The following is a 19,862-nucleotide window of genomic DNA, read 5'->3' on the forward strand; positions in this document are numbered from 1 at the left end:
GCTAAATTAGCATCGCAGCAGTGCAGGCCTCTCTCTGTTTTTTTTCTGAACAGTCCAAGTGTCATGGATTATTTGCTTATTTGTTTGATTTCTATATCACCTTTCTTCCAAGGATCACAGGGCTGTTTACAATATAAAAACTCAAAAATACCCAACAGGAACAAACAAAAACAATATCCCACACATACTTAAGTTTAAAAGACCATGGAATAGCCAAAGGTCTGGCATGAGAGGAATGTTTTTGCCTGGAGCCTAAAGAGACGTAAGGAAGGGCCCACGTGATCTTGATTCCATAGCACACTAGCATAAACACTGACAACTAGGAAACACTGGCCTGCGAGCGCTCCAGTTGGAGAACAGCCTTTACCAAAGGTGTCATGGGCTTTGAAGACACTCGAATTCAGGACGCAAGGGAGAAACGTGTTAAGATGCTTGGCAAATCCACACCGTGATGAACTCCGTCCCGGAAACCAATGTCCCCACTGTGGAAGGTCATGTGGGTCCAGAATTGGCCTCCACAGACACTTACGGACTTATTGTTAAAACCATGTTTATGGAAGACAATCTTACTCGGCTACAAGTGATCGCCAAAGAAGAAGAAGAAGCATGATGCTCTGGAGGAAGCGAGTTGTGACTCCAGCTACTGTATTCAACATCATCAATCAAATTCAGGAAACTTTTGCACACACCAAGAAGCCTCTACCAGTGCACTCACTGATTCCCCCTGCCTGCCCTGCCCTTTCCTGCTTAAAATGTGATCAGACCTAGACAACAGGGGCAGGATTGTGGGTGGGGGAAGGACTGACAAAGAGAGGCATGCGCCTAGAAATGGCCCCTGGCCCAGCTGCTCTTTGCACTCTTGCTACAGCAGCATATCTGCACAGGGAAGCCTATTTTCAAGTGCAGATTCTGGTCACGGGTTCAGGGTCAATGTATCCAGGGTAAGAGGAAACACAAATAATTCATCCCCACTTTATATGTTCTACACACGCAATAACCCTCTGTGGATATAACTGCATCACCCTGGATTTCTGGCTTCAACACAGATTGCAGCATAGAATTGGAACAATCTCTTTAATCAAACATTAACTCCACCGTGCCCTGTTGCATTACCAAGGTCTCTTAAATCTATATATATAGAGAGATTTTAAAAAATGCTTAAACCAGCTGTTTTTAGGTTCCCTGTGCTTCATATCATATTGTCCTTAAACAGAACTATAACAATTTGTATTTATCTTGCAGTTTATTGTTGTATACTAGGTAGCAACTTTAAGAGGCCCAAAAGGGTGGCAGAAATAAGGAATGTGGCAATAAAAATATTAAAAGGGGGGAAAGTCACATGAAAGTGAATTGAATTTGTTGCAACCCTGAAGAAAACACACTTTGAACAAGATGAAATGGGCTTTGTAGATGCAGTCTTGAAATGACATACCAGCACATACAGCGCTATAGAAAAACATAACACAGGGATTTGGAGAAAACTCATTCTTGCTAGTGCAAGCAATTAAATACAATCATAAACACACCCTGCTATCATTTTGTGGTAAGAGCCACATGGCAAATGAACAATTCCATTTTCTTTAGGTTTTCTAAAAGCCTAAAGAAATCTGGATTTTTCTGAACATGCTGAAAATCACCTTGCACAACAGAGAAAATGGCTGCAGGGATCGCAATTCTTGAAATAAATTCAGAGCTTTATTAGCTGACAATAATACTTTTGAAGAGAATACCTAACCCTTCCAAAATTGTCAAAGGTAGGCAAGATGACATTGTAGTTAATTCGTGTAAGGTTTTGGTGGTACAAAATGTTTTTTACAAAGCCTTCTCATCGTGTTTCTATGAAGTGGCATAGCATTTGTCCCATTTTTCAGATGAAAAATAGAGGCTGAAATGTAACTTGGGTACACTGTTCTATGAGACCACACCCTGGCCCTTGACACATATCAATGACATCAACTAATTATTTACATTGAAAATTGAAAATTTTGCAGTTTTGCACAACTGCAAAATCTATGCAAAATCTACAGTGACTCTTTTGAGAGCACTATTGAAAAGGAACTCAGTTAGTCCTGGACATCCTTGGTTATTGATCAGAACAAAGAATGTGGATTCAGCCTGGGCTGGATGGGTAACACTCCCCCTGTATACACAGGTTTGCAGTTTGGGCATACTCCTGAACTCAGCCCTGAGCATGGATGGATGGCCAGGTCTCTGCAATGGCCAGGAGTGCATTTGCACAGTTAAAGCTAGTGTGCTAGCTGCATTCCTTGAGATGTCTGATTTGGCCACAGTGACGCGCACATTCATTCCACCACCACCCCCTTTTGATTCATGTCATGGGCTCTACACTTTGAAAAGCGTTCAGAAACTTCAGCTGGCTCAAAGAGCAGCAGCCAGATTGCTGACCAGGGCTGGTTATAGGGAGCACATGATGCCCTCATTAGAACAGCTCCACAGGTTACCGGTCTGTTTCCAGGCACAATTCAAAGTGCCTGGAACTTTGACCTATAAAGCCCTACACAGCTAAGGTCCATGCTATCTGAAAGACTGTACTCTCTTATTTGAACCTGCCCGGGTTTTGAGGTCTTCAGGGGACGCCCTTCTCTTGGTCCCGCCACCCTCACAGTCAAGCTTGGTGGGATGTCAGAAAGGGCCTTCGGACTTTGCAACTCCCTCCCTAGAGAAGCTAGACTGGCTCCCTCCTTGTTCTCCATCTGCCAGCAAGTGAAGGCTTTCTTGTTCCAGCAGGGGAATTGACTGCTTTTAGTTAAAGGGTTGGTGCCATGCTGTTTTTATTGTAATTATTTGTATGTTTTAAACAGATTTTATATACGTAGATAGTTTTAATTCTATCAATGTTTACTTGTTTTTAAATTATTTATTTGTATGAGCTCCCATTGTTCGGTCCCAGCTCCTGCCCACCAAGCAGTTCAAAAGCACGTCAAAGTACAAGTAGATAAATAGGTACCACTCCAACGAGAAGGTAAACGGCATTTCGGTGCGCTGCTCTGGTTCGCCAGAAGCGGTTTAATCATGCTGGCCACATGACCCGGAAGCTGTCTGTGGACAAACGCTGGCTCCCTCGGCCAATAGAGCGAGATGAGCGCGCAACCCCAGAGTCATCCACAACTGGACCTAAAGGTCAGGGGTATCTTACTAGTATATTCACACACCAATTATGAGCATTCTCCCCCCCCCTCAAGTAATCCCAACAGCCCCTTGTTCTCAAGTGAATGTGGACTTGCTTCACCTTCCCAAGTCAAATCAAAGCATTTTGTTCTGGTTTTACTCACCTCCTCCGTAGGTAGCTGCCAACATAATTGAAGACACCCATGCAATCTCACTGTATGACGTGCCAAAGAAATCTTGGATTTCTTTGAAGAAGATTGCTATGCCTTTGGGGAAAGCATATGAAAATCCAATGGATATGAATGCTCCAAAGACCACCGCCCATCCCCATCCTCCGTCTGGAGGGGTATAGGCTTGGCTTGTGTCTGCTGGAAGTGGCATGTCAAGGTTAAGTTAATTCCCTGCAATTCCCTTTTTTTCTGGAAGCCCTGAAAAACAAAGTGCAAACACTCACAGCCTTTTATCAAATTCCCACACATTATCAACTCTCACATACATAATATTACCCATTCTCCCTTTCTCATTCATTTTGGTCTCCCTATTATTATTATTATTATTATTATTATTATTATTATTATTAAATAAATCATGTAGCTCCTTCAAGAGCCACAACAGGTATTTCTGGAAATCTTATCTTAGAAAACATTTACTTGCCTATGCTTGTCAAGCTTCTTTCACTGGAGTTTGTTGTCAAATATGGATGGGATGGGATCTCACCGTTACACGATATAGCCAACACCCACATAATCAAAACGATGATTTTGATTTCTAAGAAAATGATTTATTTATATGTGGGTTGATGTATTACAAACTCGGTAATGTTATTGCTTTTTTAATGTTATTTACTCCCAAAGGAGCCCAGGGTGGCAAACACAAACAATAAATAAATTAAAAATTAAAAACATCTGCAATACAGTTATAGACTGGGAAAGAAGCTTCTGCAGTCATACCCTGGATCGCAAACGCCTTGGCTCCCAAACAGATCAGCTCCCGAATGATCGAAACCCGGAAGTGAGTGTTCCGGTTTTTGAACAATTTCCGAAAGCCAAACGTCCGGCGTGGCTTCCGATTGGCTACGGGATGCTCCTGCAGCCAATTGGAAGCCGCGCTTTTGGTTCTGGGAGTCGCATTCTGTTAGAGAACCAAGGTATGGCTGTATTTTAAAAACTTGTTGGAAGAAGGTCTTCAGTACATGCTGAAAAAACATCTTAGATGGCGCCTGTCTAATGCCGGTATTTAAGAGTAGATGCCACAACACTAAAGGCCTAATTTAGTGTTCTTATTATGTATTTGGTGTTCTATTTTGTACTTTTATGCTGTGAACCACCCTGAGCCACAAATGGGCTGAGTATCTTAAGGACTGCCTACCCTACTTTGAGGCTGTCCAACCATTAAGGACCTCAATTGGGCTCTGGGTGCTTCCAACTGGGTAGCTAATGGAGCGGCACCTTTTCTATGATGGCACCTCATCTGTGGAAATCTATCTTTGTAAAATCTACTTGGACTCTATTAAGGCACCAGGTGTTGTGGTTTTTGTTTTTTTAAAAGTTATATACCTGGGGCTTTAATTGTGTTTTTTAAAATGAAGTTTCCTCTTCTTTTTTATCTGCTGAAAGACTATTGTATTGGATGATTTAGTACTGGTTTTTGTATACTGTTATTGATTTTAAAAGAAACAGTAGCAAGCTACCTCAAAAGCTCCGGTTGGTAGGCAAGATATACGGTAAATATTTAAAGCAAATTTTAAGCTCTACTTTGAACTTAAGCTAATGGCAAGATCGTAGTTGATTTGAGTGCCTTCAGATTACTTTTTTATTTTATTTTTTATTTTTTGCATCCATAAAGCCCATAGAAGTTAATTCTAGATTCCTGCAGGCAACTTACTAGCTGGCTGGCCTTTTCTATATGAGCATCAAGGTTTGTTTGGTTTTTTAAAAAAATCCCTTTAATTAACTTCAGAGGCGGTTATTACTTAAGACCAGAAACCATGTTAAAACCAGTTCTTTGTCTCTAGGCAACTCTTCTTGAACAAAGGTCAAGCTACTAAAGATGTAAACTGAGGCAGGAATCTGATACAATCTATTCAGCTTTTCCCAAGCGCTGCTTCCACTGTTTTTTGTTTTCTCACACACTCATGGCATATGTCACCAGAGGAAGCCCTCCTATGATTTTATTCTACTAAATACATTAAGCCAAACCCGGGGGGGGGGGATCCTGTAATAAATGAAATCGGCATTATGTGCTCTGACGTGACAGGAATATGCTTGTTATTTCTGGCTCCTGCCATTGTTTGGGAAGGAGACCAATACACAATTACATACGCAAACTTCTCCGCAAGGAATGCAGATACATACAGAAAATACATTGCACAGCACACTTACATAGGACATGGTGCCCTTCACATGTACATTAATATGTACAAAATGCATGTGTGCGTTTTCTCTGTATTTTAGATTTGTATGAAGCAGTGTGTAGATTGCACGGTTAAAGTGCACACATATTACCGTGCTGCATCTCACAGAATAGACAAGCTGCACATCAGACTGTGCTTTCATACCCTCAGAAAAACTGCCCCAAATGGCCTAATATGTCCTTTTGTGGCGTTGATGTAAAATAGGAGGGAGAGAGGATATACAAAATCCAGGCAGGGGAACACGTGACTGCCCTTAACATGATGTGTGCATACTGTCAATTTAAGCTCGAAAGAATTTATATCTTGCAGGAATGCTGGGCAGTAAATGAGTAATGCAGATGGCCATCAAAGCTGAAGGGGCAACTGAATTTTCAAACTCAGGCTGCAAGAGGGGGGCTGGAGGGCCTTGTAAGTTTCTGCGCAGGGTTCCTGCTTCTATACGCACCGGGCCAGCAACAGCTGGTACGTATAAATGCAAAAATAATCATTTCTCAAGCTTCCCCGATATCCGAGGAGAAATAGCGCGCGCGCGCGACGGCCTCCCCATCAGGCACACGAAAGCAGACACGCTGGCATACGGCGCGCACGCAGCACCGTCCACGATGCACACTCGGAGTTTCCCTCTTTGCTACCCAAACTTCCGTAGAAGTTTGGCGCGCCTTCGCCGTCCGGGGCTCGGCGCCTTCGCCTGTGGGCGCGCGTAGCCCCCGGAGCCTGGGTCGTCGCTGCTCTTCTTACCTTGCGCTCCCTCCGGGTCGCACGGTCTCAGCGCCCGAGTGCACGCGGCGCCTCGGAGCAGCTTCGGGGGAGGGAAGCGAGGAGGAGCCAGTGCGGGAAGCCACGGGGGAGGCGTGGTGCCCCTGTGTGGGGAAGTGGGTCTTCCCCCTCCGCCGGGCCAGTGACGCGCGCGGAAAGGCGCCTCGAGCGAAAGCCTGGCTCCGGGGTCGCGCGCAGCCTCGCCCCCTTTCCCTATCAGGGCGCGCGCCCCTCTGGCGCCCTGCCTGAGCGCCGGGGATCCCGCTCCACGAACCTGTCTGTGAAAGTGGCTCCCAGTGACTTCCAGCGCTGCCCTTTCGCCTCGATAGGAAAAATACAGAAAGGGAGGCGCTTCGTGGTAGCTTCACCCACAGCTTTCAAACCGTGGCATCTTCTCCCGCACAGGCATTCCCTAGAAATGATCCCTGATATTTTGTGAGGCTTTGGCAGGTTCTAACTAAAGGCGCAGGAGCCCTGGCCTCCCTATTTTGGGGGGGGGGGCTATTGGGTTGTTGTTTATATTTTTATTAGGTATTTTGTGGTTTTATATCTCGATTTCATTCTGTGAACCGCCCTGAGACCCCCGGGTACAGGGCGGTATATAAGTTCAATAAATAATAATAATAATAATAATAATAATAATGTAAGCTTAGTGAAAAGGGACGCAGGTGGCGCTGTGGTCTAAACCACAGAGCCTAGGGCTTGCCGATCAGAAGGTCGGCAGTTCAAATCCCTGCAACAGGGTGAGCTGCCGTTGTTCGGTCCCAGCTCCTGCCAACCTAGCAGTTCGAAAGCACATCAAAGTGCAAGTAGATAAATAGGTACCGCTCCGGCGGGAAGATAAATGGCGTTTCCATGCGCTGCTCTGGTTCGCCGGAAGCGGCTTAGTCGTGCTGGCCACATGACCCGGAAGCTGTCTGCGGACAAACGCTGGCTCCCTCGGCCTGTAGAGCAAGATGAGCACCGCAACCACAAAGTTGCCCACGACTGGACCTAACGGTCAGAGGTACCTTTACCTTTACCTTTTAAGCTTAGTGAAATGCCACCTGCTCTACCCGTCATAATCACATTTCTATCTAATTTTATTTATTACATTTATATGCCGCCTGTTCTTCCAGGGAGCTCAAGGTGGTTCTCCTCCCCATTTCATCCTAATAACAACCCTGTGAGGTAGGTTGGGTCTGAGAAGTGGTGACTGGCCCAAGCTCACCCGACCAGCTTCATGGCTGAGTTGGGGATTTGAACCCTGGTCTCACAGGTCATAGACCAATACCCCGTCCATTACGCTACCCTGACTCTCTGTCCCAAAGGAGCATTCTTGTGCCATGCAGAAGGTCCCAGGATCCATCCTTGACATCTCTACCTGTGGCTGAGAAAGTCTTCTGCCTGAGATCCTGGAGAGTTGCTGCCAGTCAGTGTAAACCAGGGGTAGTCAATGTGGTGTGTCGTCCCCCCGCCCAGATGTGATTGGGCTATAACTCCCATCACCCTTGACCATTTGACCTGCTGGTTAGAAATGATGGGAGTTGGCATCCAGCAATCTCTGGAGGGCACCATGTTGGCTACCCCTGCTCAATGCCCTAACTCAGTGTGAGGCAGTGCCCCATGATTTCTCTCTCTCTCTCAAGCTACAACCCAGACCCCATGTGAAATGATAATACTGACTTATTTTACAGGGGTGTTTATTTATTAAATTTCTGTCTCACCCTTGCTCCCAGACCATCTTAAGGGCAGCCCCACATGGAGCACATTGCAGTAGTCCAGGTGGGAGGTCACTAGGGCTTGTGCTGCAGAGGTCAGGCTACCCAGGCCAAGGGAATTGCCATAGCTTCTGAACCTATCTAAGCCAGGCACAAGTACAGCAGTCATACCCTGGGTTGCGAACGCTGCAGGTTACGTGTTTTCGGGTTGCGCTCCACACCGAACCCGGAAGTACCAGAACGGGTTACTTTCAGGTTTCGGCGCTCGCACATGCGCAAAAACACAAAATGTCGTCATGCCCAGAAGTGTTGAAGTGCATCCTGCACGGATCACGTTCGCAACCCAAGGTATGACTGTACCTCTTGCCACAGAGGCCACTCGGGACTCCATGGAAATCCAGAAGTACCTGTTCCTTCAGAGGACTGTAAGGCGTCCAAGAACAAGTTGTCAGACTACTATTTCTTCACAAGAATTTTGTAAAGATTATAGCTAGATCATGCAAAGTGCTTTGAACACTTGAAACCATCATAAAAACGTTAGGTATTATTATTTATAGGAATAGTTTTCAGAACTAATAACAATGGTTAACATTTAAATAGCACATTTCAAAAGTGCAAAGTGTTTTTTTTAACATGCATTAACTGAGTAATTTCAACAATGACTGCACAATCAGATTGCTTTTGATTGCAGGGGTAGAGTAGGGCTGCTTTTTATACCACCACCCCTTACCTGTTTTAGTCTCTGTTGAGTAACTCACTAAAATGCATGTTGAAGTGTTATTGTTCCTGCTCTACTATGGCTTGATGCTTTATTGTAATACTGTATATGCTTTCAGCTGATTTTTTATCAGATATTGCATGCCTCGTATTTATTTAACATATTTCATTTTTTTAAAGCACACACACAGCCGAATAATTTATTAAATTAAAAGAAGGTAAGTACAGTTGTCCCCAAATTGCAGGTGGGGTGGGGACTAAGGCCAAGAGAGAGGGGCTTGCCTATAGCTAATATATTAAAGAATAACTCTCAAAAAATGTCGAAATCTCTAAACTTCACATCAGAGCAGAGTAAAATGGCAATTTTGCTTCCTTGCCTTTTTGTGGCATCCCTTAAGATTGTGTATATTCACCCCTGAACTGCACTGCCCATATTGATAATGTCCCAGTAAGGTGATTGCTACAGGAAATTCATTATAATTACCATGTCATGTAATTAAGGTGGTATGTCCTCATTTTCTTGGTGGTGGTGATGAGCTCATTGTTTTAAGTTATAATGAAGCCAGAGATGAAGGGGTCCAAAAGGTCTAATCCGTGCTGATACTCGCCATGAAGTTGTTACAGTGTCACATTTTTAACCCGTGCTTTTCTTCTAGAAATTCTTCTGTATTCAAGTTACAAGAAGAAATATTCTGCCTAAACATCAGGAAGAACTTTCTGGTGGTAAGAGATCTTCAACCATGGAACAGACTCCCTTGGAAGGTGGTGGACTCTCCTTCCTTGGAGGTTTTTAGACAGAGGTTGCATGGCCAGATTCCTGTATTGCAAAAAGTTGGAACGGATGACCCTCTGGGTTCCATCCAACTCTACAATCCTAAGATTCTAGGATTGTCTTCTTCACTGATAAGCAGTGACTGTCAAAGCACTCACCCGAAATCAGCCTTCATCAGTCTGCTCCATCCCCATTCATAATGTTTCCACTCCCATCACCCCAGCCAAGCCAAGCGCTGTCTGCGCTAACTGTAGTTTCTGAACCATATTCAAAGACGGCCTCGTATAACATGCATTGCGTTCTAACCTGGAGGTTATCAGAGCACAGACAGTGGGTGCCAGGCTATCCCATGTAAGATCAGACATGGGCTACCAGCTGAAGCTGGTAGAAGACACGACATTGGATTCAAAAGTACCCTCAAGACACACAGCTGTTTCTTCAAGCAGAGTATAACCCCTCCCAGAACAAGTACATTCCACTCATACAGACAGGGGAACCACTCGGAAACAGTGTCTCAATCTTATCCAACTTGACCATTAGTTCCAGTCCATTACTGAGCATAGACACTGATCCAATAGGGAAAAAAATTACATGCTGAGACTGATATACGGTAATAATTAACACTTTAAGAACAAGCTTAGTTTAAGTCCAAGTGCATGTTTTTGGAGGCTACAGCCCCACTAACTCTTGCTTATTTAGTGTCACTACATTGTTGCATTTACACTTGACATGTAACCCTTAGGTTTTGTTTCTAATTCTGGTATCTTGCTTGGAACTGAGCATTCCTTTCCTCTCGGTGCTGTTGCACCAATCCACACCTGAGCCCTCCATGGCTACATTGAACTAACCAGCACATCTATTTTGACCCAAGGCTCTCTTTTTATTAGGGACCTTCTTATCTGAAATTGTCCTTTCCATCATTTTCGGGCCAAAGTCCACAGCTTGACTTTGTGTTTCATTTTTCCTCTCCTGCAATCATTGCCGACGCAAAATCAATCAATAAATAAATGTAATAAATAACCATTTGTTGATGGAATTTAAGTAAGAATTTGAAATAGTAGTCAGATCAGCCAACCTTTATGGGCCAGTGGCAGCGACAAAATAACCAATGTCCTCTGTTAGGCCATCACACGAGGCTTGGTTCAGCAATATATGTTGAACCAAAGCGTCTAGCCCAACATCAAGAGGTAATTGGGGATGTATGGTGAAGGAACTGTTTGACAAGGTTTCATTTCTGGTTTTATCTTTCATTAACAAAAGTAAGGAGAAGCATCACCCACCAACACCACTTTCATCTATGTGAAGGGCCTATATCAGGCATCCCCAAACTTCGGCCCTCCAGATGTTTTGGACTACAATTCCCATCATCCCTCACCACTGGTCCTGTTAGCTAGGGATCATGGGAGTTGTAGGCCAAAACATCTGGAGGGCCGCAGTTTGGGGATGCCTGGCCTATATTGATGTGGGATAATAGAGTGAGACCAAAAGAGTTGAATTAATAATAATAATAATAATAATAATAATAATAATAATTTATTATTTATACCCCGCCCATCTGGCCGGGTTCCCCCAGCCACTCTGGGCGGCTTCCAACAAAACAGAAATTCTAAAATACAGAAATCCATCAAACATTAAAATACAGAGATCCATCAAACATTAAAAGCTTCCCTAAACAGGGCTGCCTTGAGATGCCTTCTAAAGGTCTGGTAATTGTTGTTCTCTTTGACCTCTAGTGGGAGGGCATTCCACAGGGTGGGAGCCACTACCGAAAAGGCCCTCTGCCTGGTTTCCTGTAACTTGGCTTCTCGTAGTGAGGGAACCGCCAGAAGGCCCTCGGAGCTGGACCTCAGTGTCCGGGCAGAACGATGGGGGTGGAGACACTCCTTCAGGTATACCGGACCGAGGCCGTTTAGGGCTTTAAAGGTCAACACCAACACTTTGAATTGTGCTCGGAAACGTACTGGGAGCCAATGTAGGTCTTTCAGGACCGGTGTTATGTGGTCTCGGCGGCCGCTCCCAGTCACCAGTCTAGCTGCCGCATTCTGGATTAGTTGTAGTTTCCGGGTCACCTTCAAAGGTAGCCCCACGTAGAGCGCATTGCAGTAGTCCAAGCGGGAGATAACTAGAGCATGCACCACTCTGGAGAGACAGTCAGTGGGCAGGTAGGGACTCAGCCTGCGTACCAGGTGGAGCTGATAAACAGCTGCCTTGGACACAGAGTTGACCTGTGCCTCCATGGACAGCTGTGAGTCTAAAATGACTCCCAGGCTGCGCACCTGGTCTTTCAGGGGCACAGTTACCCCATTCAGGACCAGGGAGTCCTCCACACCCGCCCGCCTCCTGTCCCCCACAAACAGTACTTCTGTCTTGTCAGGATTCAATCTCAATCTGTTAGCCGCCATCCATCCTCCAACCGCCTCCAAGCACTCACACAGGACCTTCACCGCCTTCACTGGTTCTGATTTAAAAGAGAGGTAGAGCTGGGTATCATCAGCATACTGATGGACACCCAGCCCAAACCCCCTGATGATCTCTCCCAGCGGCTGCATATAGATGTTAAAAAGCATGGGGGAGAGGACAGAACCCTGAGGCACCCCACAAGTGAGAGCCCAGGGGTCTGAACACTCATCCCCCACCACCACTTTCTGAACACGGCCCAGGAGGAAGGAGCGGAACCACTGCATAACAGTGCCCCCAGCTCCCAAGCCCTCTAGACGGTCCAGAAGGATGTTATGGTCGATGGTGTCAAAAGCCGCTGAGAGATCCAGCAGAACAAGGAAACAGCTCTTACCTTTGTCCCTAGCCCGCCGGAGATCATCGACCAGTGCGACCAAGGCAGTTTCAGTCCCATGATGAGGCCTGAATCCTGACTGGAAGGGATCCAAATGGTCCGCTTCTTCCAGGCGTGCCTGGAGTTGTTCAGCAACCACTCGCTCAATCACCTTGCCCAAGAATGGAAGATTTGAGACTGGGCGATAGTTGGCCATATTGGCCGGATCTAAAGATGGTTTTTTAAGAAGCGGTTTAATAACCGCCTCTTTCAGCGGGTCTGGGAAGGCTCCCTCATGGAGAGAAGCATTTACCAACCCGCGAAGCCCATCGCCCAGCCCTTCCCGGCTAGCTTTTATAAGCCAGGATGGGCAAGGATCAAGGAGACAGGTGGTTGGTTTCACTCGTCCAAGCAGCCTGTCCACATCCTCGGAGGTAACAGATTGAAATTGATCCCACAAAGCTTGACTAGACAGGACTCTAGCACTCCCCCGCCCCGGCCCTGCTCCCACGGTGGAGTCTACCTCTTCCCGAATCTGAGCGACTTTATCTGCAAAAAACTTTGCAAAATCATTGCAGGAGATCATGTGGCCCATACTGGGCCCGGATGGAGCAGGTGGTTCCGCTAAATTGCGAACCACCTGGAAGAGTCTCCTGCTGCTGTTTTCTGCAGATGTGATGGAGACGGTGAAGAAGGTCCTCTTCGCCGTCGCCATTGCCACTTGGTAGGCTCGAAGTTGAGCTCTAGCCCGTGTCCGGTCTGATTCAAAATGAGTTTTCCGCCACCGGCGGTCTAGCCGTCTCAATGACTGTTTCATCACCCTCAGCGCCGGGGAAAACCATGGGGCTGTCCGGGCTCCATGCAATCTGAGAGGGCGCTTCGGAGCCAGACAGTCAATAGCGCTGGTTAACTCCGCATTCCAGCGGGCCACCAGGGAATCAGCTGAAAGGCCATCGACATGGGATAAAACATCCCCTACCACTCTCTGGAAGCCAATTGGATCCATTAAGTAGCGGGGGCGGACCATCCGAATTGGTCCCACCTCCCTGCAGAGGGGAAGGGTTGCGGAGAAGTCCAGTTGCACCAGAAAGTGATCTGACCATGGCACTTCTTTTGTTTAAATTAAATGTCGCACTAATGCAAATGTTTCATCTGCTCAAGCATATGAGCTTGCCAGACAGATGGATTCCCCCCTCTCCCCACATACTCTTCTGGGGGTTCTCCTGAGCCAAAATTTGGGGAGGACGCAGGGGGAGAAGAAAGAGAAAGTTCCATTGCACATGCAGAAGCCCTTGCAAGCCCCGCCCCCCATGAATCCTACGCAAAGCAATTTAAAGCCGTGTCTTATTGATAGGTTGCACAGAAATAAAAAAATCTTTTCAAAATGATCTATAAATACTGAAAAATAAAATTAATAGAATTCATTTAAAAAACCAACCAACTCAGTTCCTCAACAGAATGTTTTCAGTCCACAAAATGGCGGCAGTTCCACCATTTTTAACAACAGTTGAAACCATAGGAGCCAACTCCTAGGGGCCAAGGTCCCTTCAGTCCCCCCAGTAAAATATTTGAGGGAGCTGCCCCACCAGGTTAATGGGCATTGCCATTCAAATGGTGTGCATGTGCCACGTCTTGTGATTATCTGCCCGTCCCCCATACATTTTATTCAAGTTGGCCTCATTGGTTGAAACTTCAGTGAGAGATTGCATAAAATATAAAATTCTGCAAAGAGAATGTTTTATTTTCATGAAAGCCTGTCAAATTTGCTGGATTCTATTTAGCTGGATGATATGTACCGTACAGCTTAATATGCTCAAGAACCTTCTAGAAGAAGTGAGGTTTTGAGGTATGGAGGATTCTTCTTTCCGCTTTATGGGGGGAAAGAAACATTTTCAGTTCACTTACCTCCTCCATAGGTTGTGGCACACATAATTGAAGACACCCATGCAATCTGGCCATAGGAGATACTATAAACAGCCTGGAGTTCTTTGTAGTAGATTGTGAAAGCCTTAGGGAAGGAGTATGCAAATCCAACAGATATAGATGCTCCAAAGACAACTACCCATCCCCATCCCCCATCAGGAGGGGTGTAGCCAAAGTTTGTGTTAAGTGGGGGAGACATGGCTGAATTTCACAATCAGATGCAACAAGGATGACCTAAACAGGAATAAATAAAAATAAATTGAAAACCGATGTAGGTGCAGCACTCTCAGGGTGCATATAGAACTTTTCTACAGTATATGTTATATAAAATTGGTATTTTGCATACAGCAGGAAGATCTTCAGTGAGCACCGAAAAGCCATTAAAGATAGTACCTGTCTGATATTTAATGGGGAGGGAATTCCACCCAGCTAAAGACTGACTCTCTAATAATTAGAGGCAAAATATAGACTATAGAAACATAGAATTCTGGGAATCTCAACTAAAGCACCCATGACAGATGGTCACATATATAGGACAGCACAGAAATGAAATTTCAACAACAAAAGTAAATTTTGACTACAATGAGTGTCTTTCGCACAAAGACATCTCTCAGAGAGCTGCAACCACTTGGAAGACCAGAATGCATTAAAACAGCATTCATATATTTAGTGTATATATTTTTGTGTGTGCATTTGGTTACATTTAGATTCCTGCATTTCAAGGGGTTGGACTAGATGACCCTCGAGGGTACCTTCCAACTCTACAGTTCTATGGTTCCATGAGTTCCTGTTTTCATAGGATAGGTACTGTCATTGGCAGGGGACTGTAATTAGGAGGATTTGTGGATAAAGCAAAGCAACATGCTGCCCTTTCATGACACTTCAAACTAGCTGCTTTAGGTGGCCACCTGACTCTGGCCAATGAAAAGGCCAGTACTGTCGGACACTGGTGATCTCTGCAATTCATAGTTGCTGTGCATGAACTAACAGAACAGCAGTGTTCAACTTCCTCTGACCTAGAACCCAATTTCAACCCAAAGCTGCAACATCAATCCCTCTGTTTGTTGTTAAATACACCAGATATAGATATATCTATTACCAGATATTACCAGATAAAGGGTTGTATCCAATGTTAGTCCTACTCAGAGTAGACCTGTTGAAATTTATGAACCCGTGTTAGCCATGTCCATTAACTTCAATGGGCCTACTCTAGGGAGAACTATCATGGGCTACAACCCATAGACACAAAGGAGGGAATTTTGGCAGCTACAATTTGTCATGCAGGGGTGAACTGGATAACATTTCTTTTTCTGCACAGTGATTCAGAGTAAACAACTACTGCCCTCCTCTTTCTCTCTCTGGGTTTTTCATCTTCCCATTTTTGTCTCATTAATTAACCACTACCAGGGTAGTCTACCTATGGGCCCTAACCAATAAGAATGCAATTGTTATTAGTGATAGTGGTGGTACTAGCATTCACATTCATATCTCAAATTTCCTTCATTGAGGTTGGTGGCACAAGCAGGTGAGGGTTATCCCACTTTACCCTCAAGTCAACATTGGCAGGTTAGGCTTAGAGAGAACAACTGGCTGAAGATTACCCAATGATAGGCTTGCCAGACTCACTAGAGGACAGGAGTTCTGTGCCTTTAATTGCCCTGCTCTCTTTTGAGTCTGGAGACCTTAAAGAGAAACCAGCAGACCCTTTGCTTGGAAATTAAACAAAGGGTCTACTGGTTTCTCATTAAGGTTTCCAGACTCAAAAGAGAGCAGGGAAATTAAAGGCACAAAAGTCCTGTCCTCTATTGAGTCTGGCAACCCTACCCAATGATCTCTATGGCTGAGTGAACTCCCAAGACAGAGAACAGTAGTCTACTGCCATACTGCACTGGCTTCCTGGACCAATGCCCTAAAACACATGGAGAGAGAGAGAGAGAGAGAGAGAGAGAGAGAGAGAGAGAGAGAGAGAGAGAGAGAGACTTATTGACTCAGACAAACTCACTATAGAACTTTAAGAATTCTAAACTACTTCTGTGCTACATATTAAAAAGAAATAGTACCTACTTTTTTGCAGCAGCAGCAGCAGCATGCCCCCCTCCCTTTTCAGGCTAGAAAAGAGGGGGATTTAATGGTTTGAAGGTTATGGAGCTCAGAGCCCAAGTGATAAGCATATGGAATCGCATCTCGTTGTTCTTACAGGAACCTCAACTCTCTTACCTTCGAATCCTGTTCCAAACAGTTGTCCTGGTGATTGCTGTTTCTTCGTCCTTAAGAGAGATTAAACTTGACCCCCTTTTTAGGACTAATGCTTCATCATCATACTACTATTTTCTGAAAGGCTGGTTAAAAACTGAACAAAACTCTGGTCCCATATGATCCCTGCTTACAAGCATAAGCCCATTGCATAACCAGCAGGTGACTTGTTGTTCAGCGTCTTGATCGCAGAAGTGTGGGCTAATAAAATTTATGCCAATGGAAAGCGGAGGATTCCAGAAACAGCCAGCTCAAAGCTCCTGAAACATTTTGAGAAACTAATTCAAGAGTTCCTCTAAGGTTTGGAAGCAGTCTGTGTATCCTTGTACCAGGACCTCGTATTTGATCCAGAAGCAGCAGGGGCTATTGCATCACTAGCATTCTTACAATTTTCTTGAAACGTTAAGGCAAGAACATGGGCCAATAAACATTTACCTTCTTAGGAGCAAGGCCAAGTCCCTCCTCTCTCAAGATGAAAAATCAAGTTCATGGCAAAGTTTCCAAAGGAGGGGGTTGGGGGGGGGAGAGAAGCAAGCCAAGAATGACTAGCAATTTGCACACTGTAAAAGAACACTGTGATGTTTCTCTACACCAAGATTCCATGACATGGGCAAAGGATGTTCAAACACCTGTGCAAAACCCTTCAAGCAAGCTCTTGCCACATGGCGGGAAGGGGAAAGATGGTGCAGTGGAGAAGGTAGGGAAGGAACAGGTAAGAGCCAAGATTTTGGCTCATACCTTTGGCTGTGTGCACATGATACTGTTAAAGCACATACCTGCCTCTCCCCCCACCCCACCCCAAGAATCCTTAGAACTGTAGTTTACCCATTATGGAGTTACAATTCCCAGCTCCCTTAGCAAACTACAGCTGCAATGATTCTTTGTGAGAAGTCATATGCTTTAACTGTATGGTATATACATAGCATTTGTTGGCCTTTTCACTAGTCCAGTTCTGTGTTTTCAGCAGCAACCTGACACAGGTAAACTGTTCCCCAGAATACAGGTGTGCAGAAGGAGGAGTTCTGCTGTTTAATTTATGAACCTGCCTTTGAAACTATTATACCTGGCATATCTAAGTACAAAATGTGGTGGTAGGGGAGGTGTTTATGTGTTTCTGGGATTGATTTGTCCCCACCATTTGATACACCAGCCCCCACCTCCACCCCACAAGGCAACTTACTAAAATACGACATGGGGGCTGCTTCTATCCCCTCCCGCACATGGCATTGTTTCGGGAAGCTTCGCTTCCAGTGTTAAGGGGTGTTAATCTGTTTTCATCTCCTTTCTGCTCAGGACTTCAAGTTTCTCCCTTTATCCATGATCCAACAGCCTTCTGAGATGAGAAATGGCCCCAGTTGTGGTTTGTAAATTGTCTTCAAATTCAGACAAAAGAGAAAACCACAATTTGTAGCTTCAGATCCTGGTTTGTCAGGCCCTTAAATACCACAGGTTGTACACAGTCCAGATGCTAAAACAAACCATGGTTTTATGGGTTGTGTTGACAATAACAGAAGGGGAAATTCCCAAGGGGAAATTGGGTGGTAGGTAGGTTGAGGGATTATTTTGTTGAGAACCAGTGGTGTGCTTAAATAGTTCTGTTTATGAAGTAGTTCCAGCCAATCTCTCTTCCCGACGGACAGCCTGAGACCTTCCCAAATCTGCTCCAGAGGGTTGGGGGGGGACCCAGAATAGATTGGGAATGTGGGGGATACAAGAGAGGCAGGGGAAGTTCTATTGCTCAGCCTGAAGGCCTTGCAGAACTGCTTCATTGGATACCTCCCAAATTTTTTAGCTCTATTTACTAAACACAAGTAAAGTAAGCATGATAAATTAGACCACTCTTTTTGGGCATCAGAAAACTTTCCGATCGAAACTAGCCTACACAAATTGTTCAAAATCCCCAGAAAACCCACATTACTGGAGAGAAAGGGAATGATTAGATAGCGGAGAAGAGATATATTAGCAGGAGGAGAGGTGGCATCCAGAATCTGGAAGGTACAGGATCAAGGGGAAATATTTAGACAAGGATAACAGAGCAGTCAACTCATCAAGTTATAGCTGAAATGTGGAAAGGGAGAATTTAGGCAAAGGGAGAGACTGAAAAGCTTGTGTGAAGTGAGACATTATGGGTGGGTTTGCATTCCATACTGTAGTAGTATATAAACATTTAGGTCTAAGGCCAACTGAACACCACAATGGGTGTAAACTGACTTGTAAAACAGGTCAATATACCAGCATAAAACAATGACTTAAAATATGTTATAAAAGACTGTAAAGTGTCTCTCTCAGCCGCAAGAGTATATTTATATATGCTTTCTAACACCCAGGAATGAACTATTTACATGAACTTTGACTTGCTAAGTTTAAATCGTTGACGTTGGTAATCAAGAGTTTGCAAAGGAGAATAGTGAGGTAAAGGAGCTCACATAGCAATTCCTTGTATAGCAATCCTTACTTCATTCATCTGCCTCTCATGTGCTGGAAAAGCACTAACTACGTTACTCTCAGGAATGAAAGTGAACAGGAATAATCTGAATCGTTGTTCCTGCATAAAATTGGTTTTAGATCACAGGTCTACTATAACAAAATGTGTGAAAAGCTGGCTATCCAATAATTCACCATGCCACCTGTCTGTAGCAAAGGCAGAAATAAAAAGAGAGGCCCACTCCATTTGGCTCCTCCTTTCCTTGAATTGTTTCCATGCAACAAGCTTTGTGAGTCCACATCTAAAGTACTGGGTCCAGTTTTGGATACTGCATTTTAAGAATGGCACTGGCAAATTCACTGGAGTGTGTCCAGAGGAACACATACAAGATGATGAGTTTCTGGAAGCCAAAGTTCTAGGATGAACAATGGTAAATCACAGAGATAATTTTAGTTATTGGGCAGTCAAGAAAGGAAGCAATAAATAAATAAATAAATAAATAACCCCTAGAGAACTCTACTGCTGATCAATACTGAGCTAGTTGGGCCTAGGGCCCGATTCAGTACAAGGCAAGTTCCTATGTTCCTGATTCATAATCCTGAAATTGGACCAGACTTGGCTTAGACGCTGAACCCTTAAAAAATCCTATTGGAGCGCCATCGTGGTACACTAATTAAAGCGGAGCTTTCCAAACTGTGGGTCACGACACGCTAATGTGTTGGCTGCAGTGTGCAGGTTTGTTGCATGAGCATTCCCAGTGCTCCTTCCGGGGCTGGAAAGGGGTTAGTTTAACCTCTGGTTTGATAGTAAAACTGAATTACTGTGTTACAGAAATGATGCATGTCGAAAAAGTGTGTCACCAACATGAAAGGTTGGGAAAGCTCTGGGTTAGAGTTTCACACTAGGGCTAATGAGACCTTGATTTAAATCTGCACTCTGTCACAGAAGCATATATTAAACAGTTTCATATATAAGAACAGTTAAAACAATAGCATATATAAAAA

General features: G+C 44.6%; 1 protein-coding gene across 4 annotated transcripts in view; it reads right to left on the bottom strand.

Moving 5' to 3' along the window:
- LOC118080058 (monocarboxylate transporter 2) overlaps positions 1-16,793 on the bottom strand; it is a 40,940-nt gene extending 24,147 nt beyond the window's left edge. The window contains exons 1-2 of one of the 4 annotated variants that reach the window (XM_088662434.1): positions 16,398-16,793; positions 14,163-14,414 (exon numbers count right to left, since the gene is read on the bottom strand). In XM_088662434.1, the coding sequence (XP_088518560.1) occupies positions 14,163-14,379 (217 nt within the window). In that variant the 5' untranslated portion in view covers positions 14,380-14,414; positions 16,398-16,793. Of the gene's footprint in view, positions 1-3,293; positions 3,558-6,280; positions 6,532-6,572; positions 6,682-14,162; positions 14,415-16,397 lie in introns of those variants that run through there. The other 3 variants (XM_060271327.2, XM_088662435.1, XM_060271326.2) reach the window with 3 other exon arrangements.
- Positions 16,794-19,862: the final 3,069 nt, after the last annotated feature.

This window comes from Zootoca vivipara, chromosome 2 (genome assembly GCF_965207765.1).
Source record: "Zootoca vivipara chromosome 2, rZooViv2.hap1.1, whole genome shotgun sequence".
NCBI classification, from domain to species: domain Eukaryota; kingdom Metazoa; phylum Chordata; class Lepidosauria; order Squamata; family Lacertidae; genus Zootoca; species Zootoca vivipara.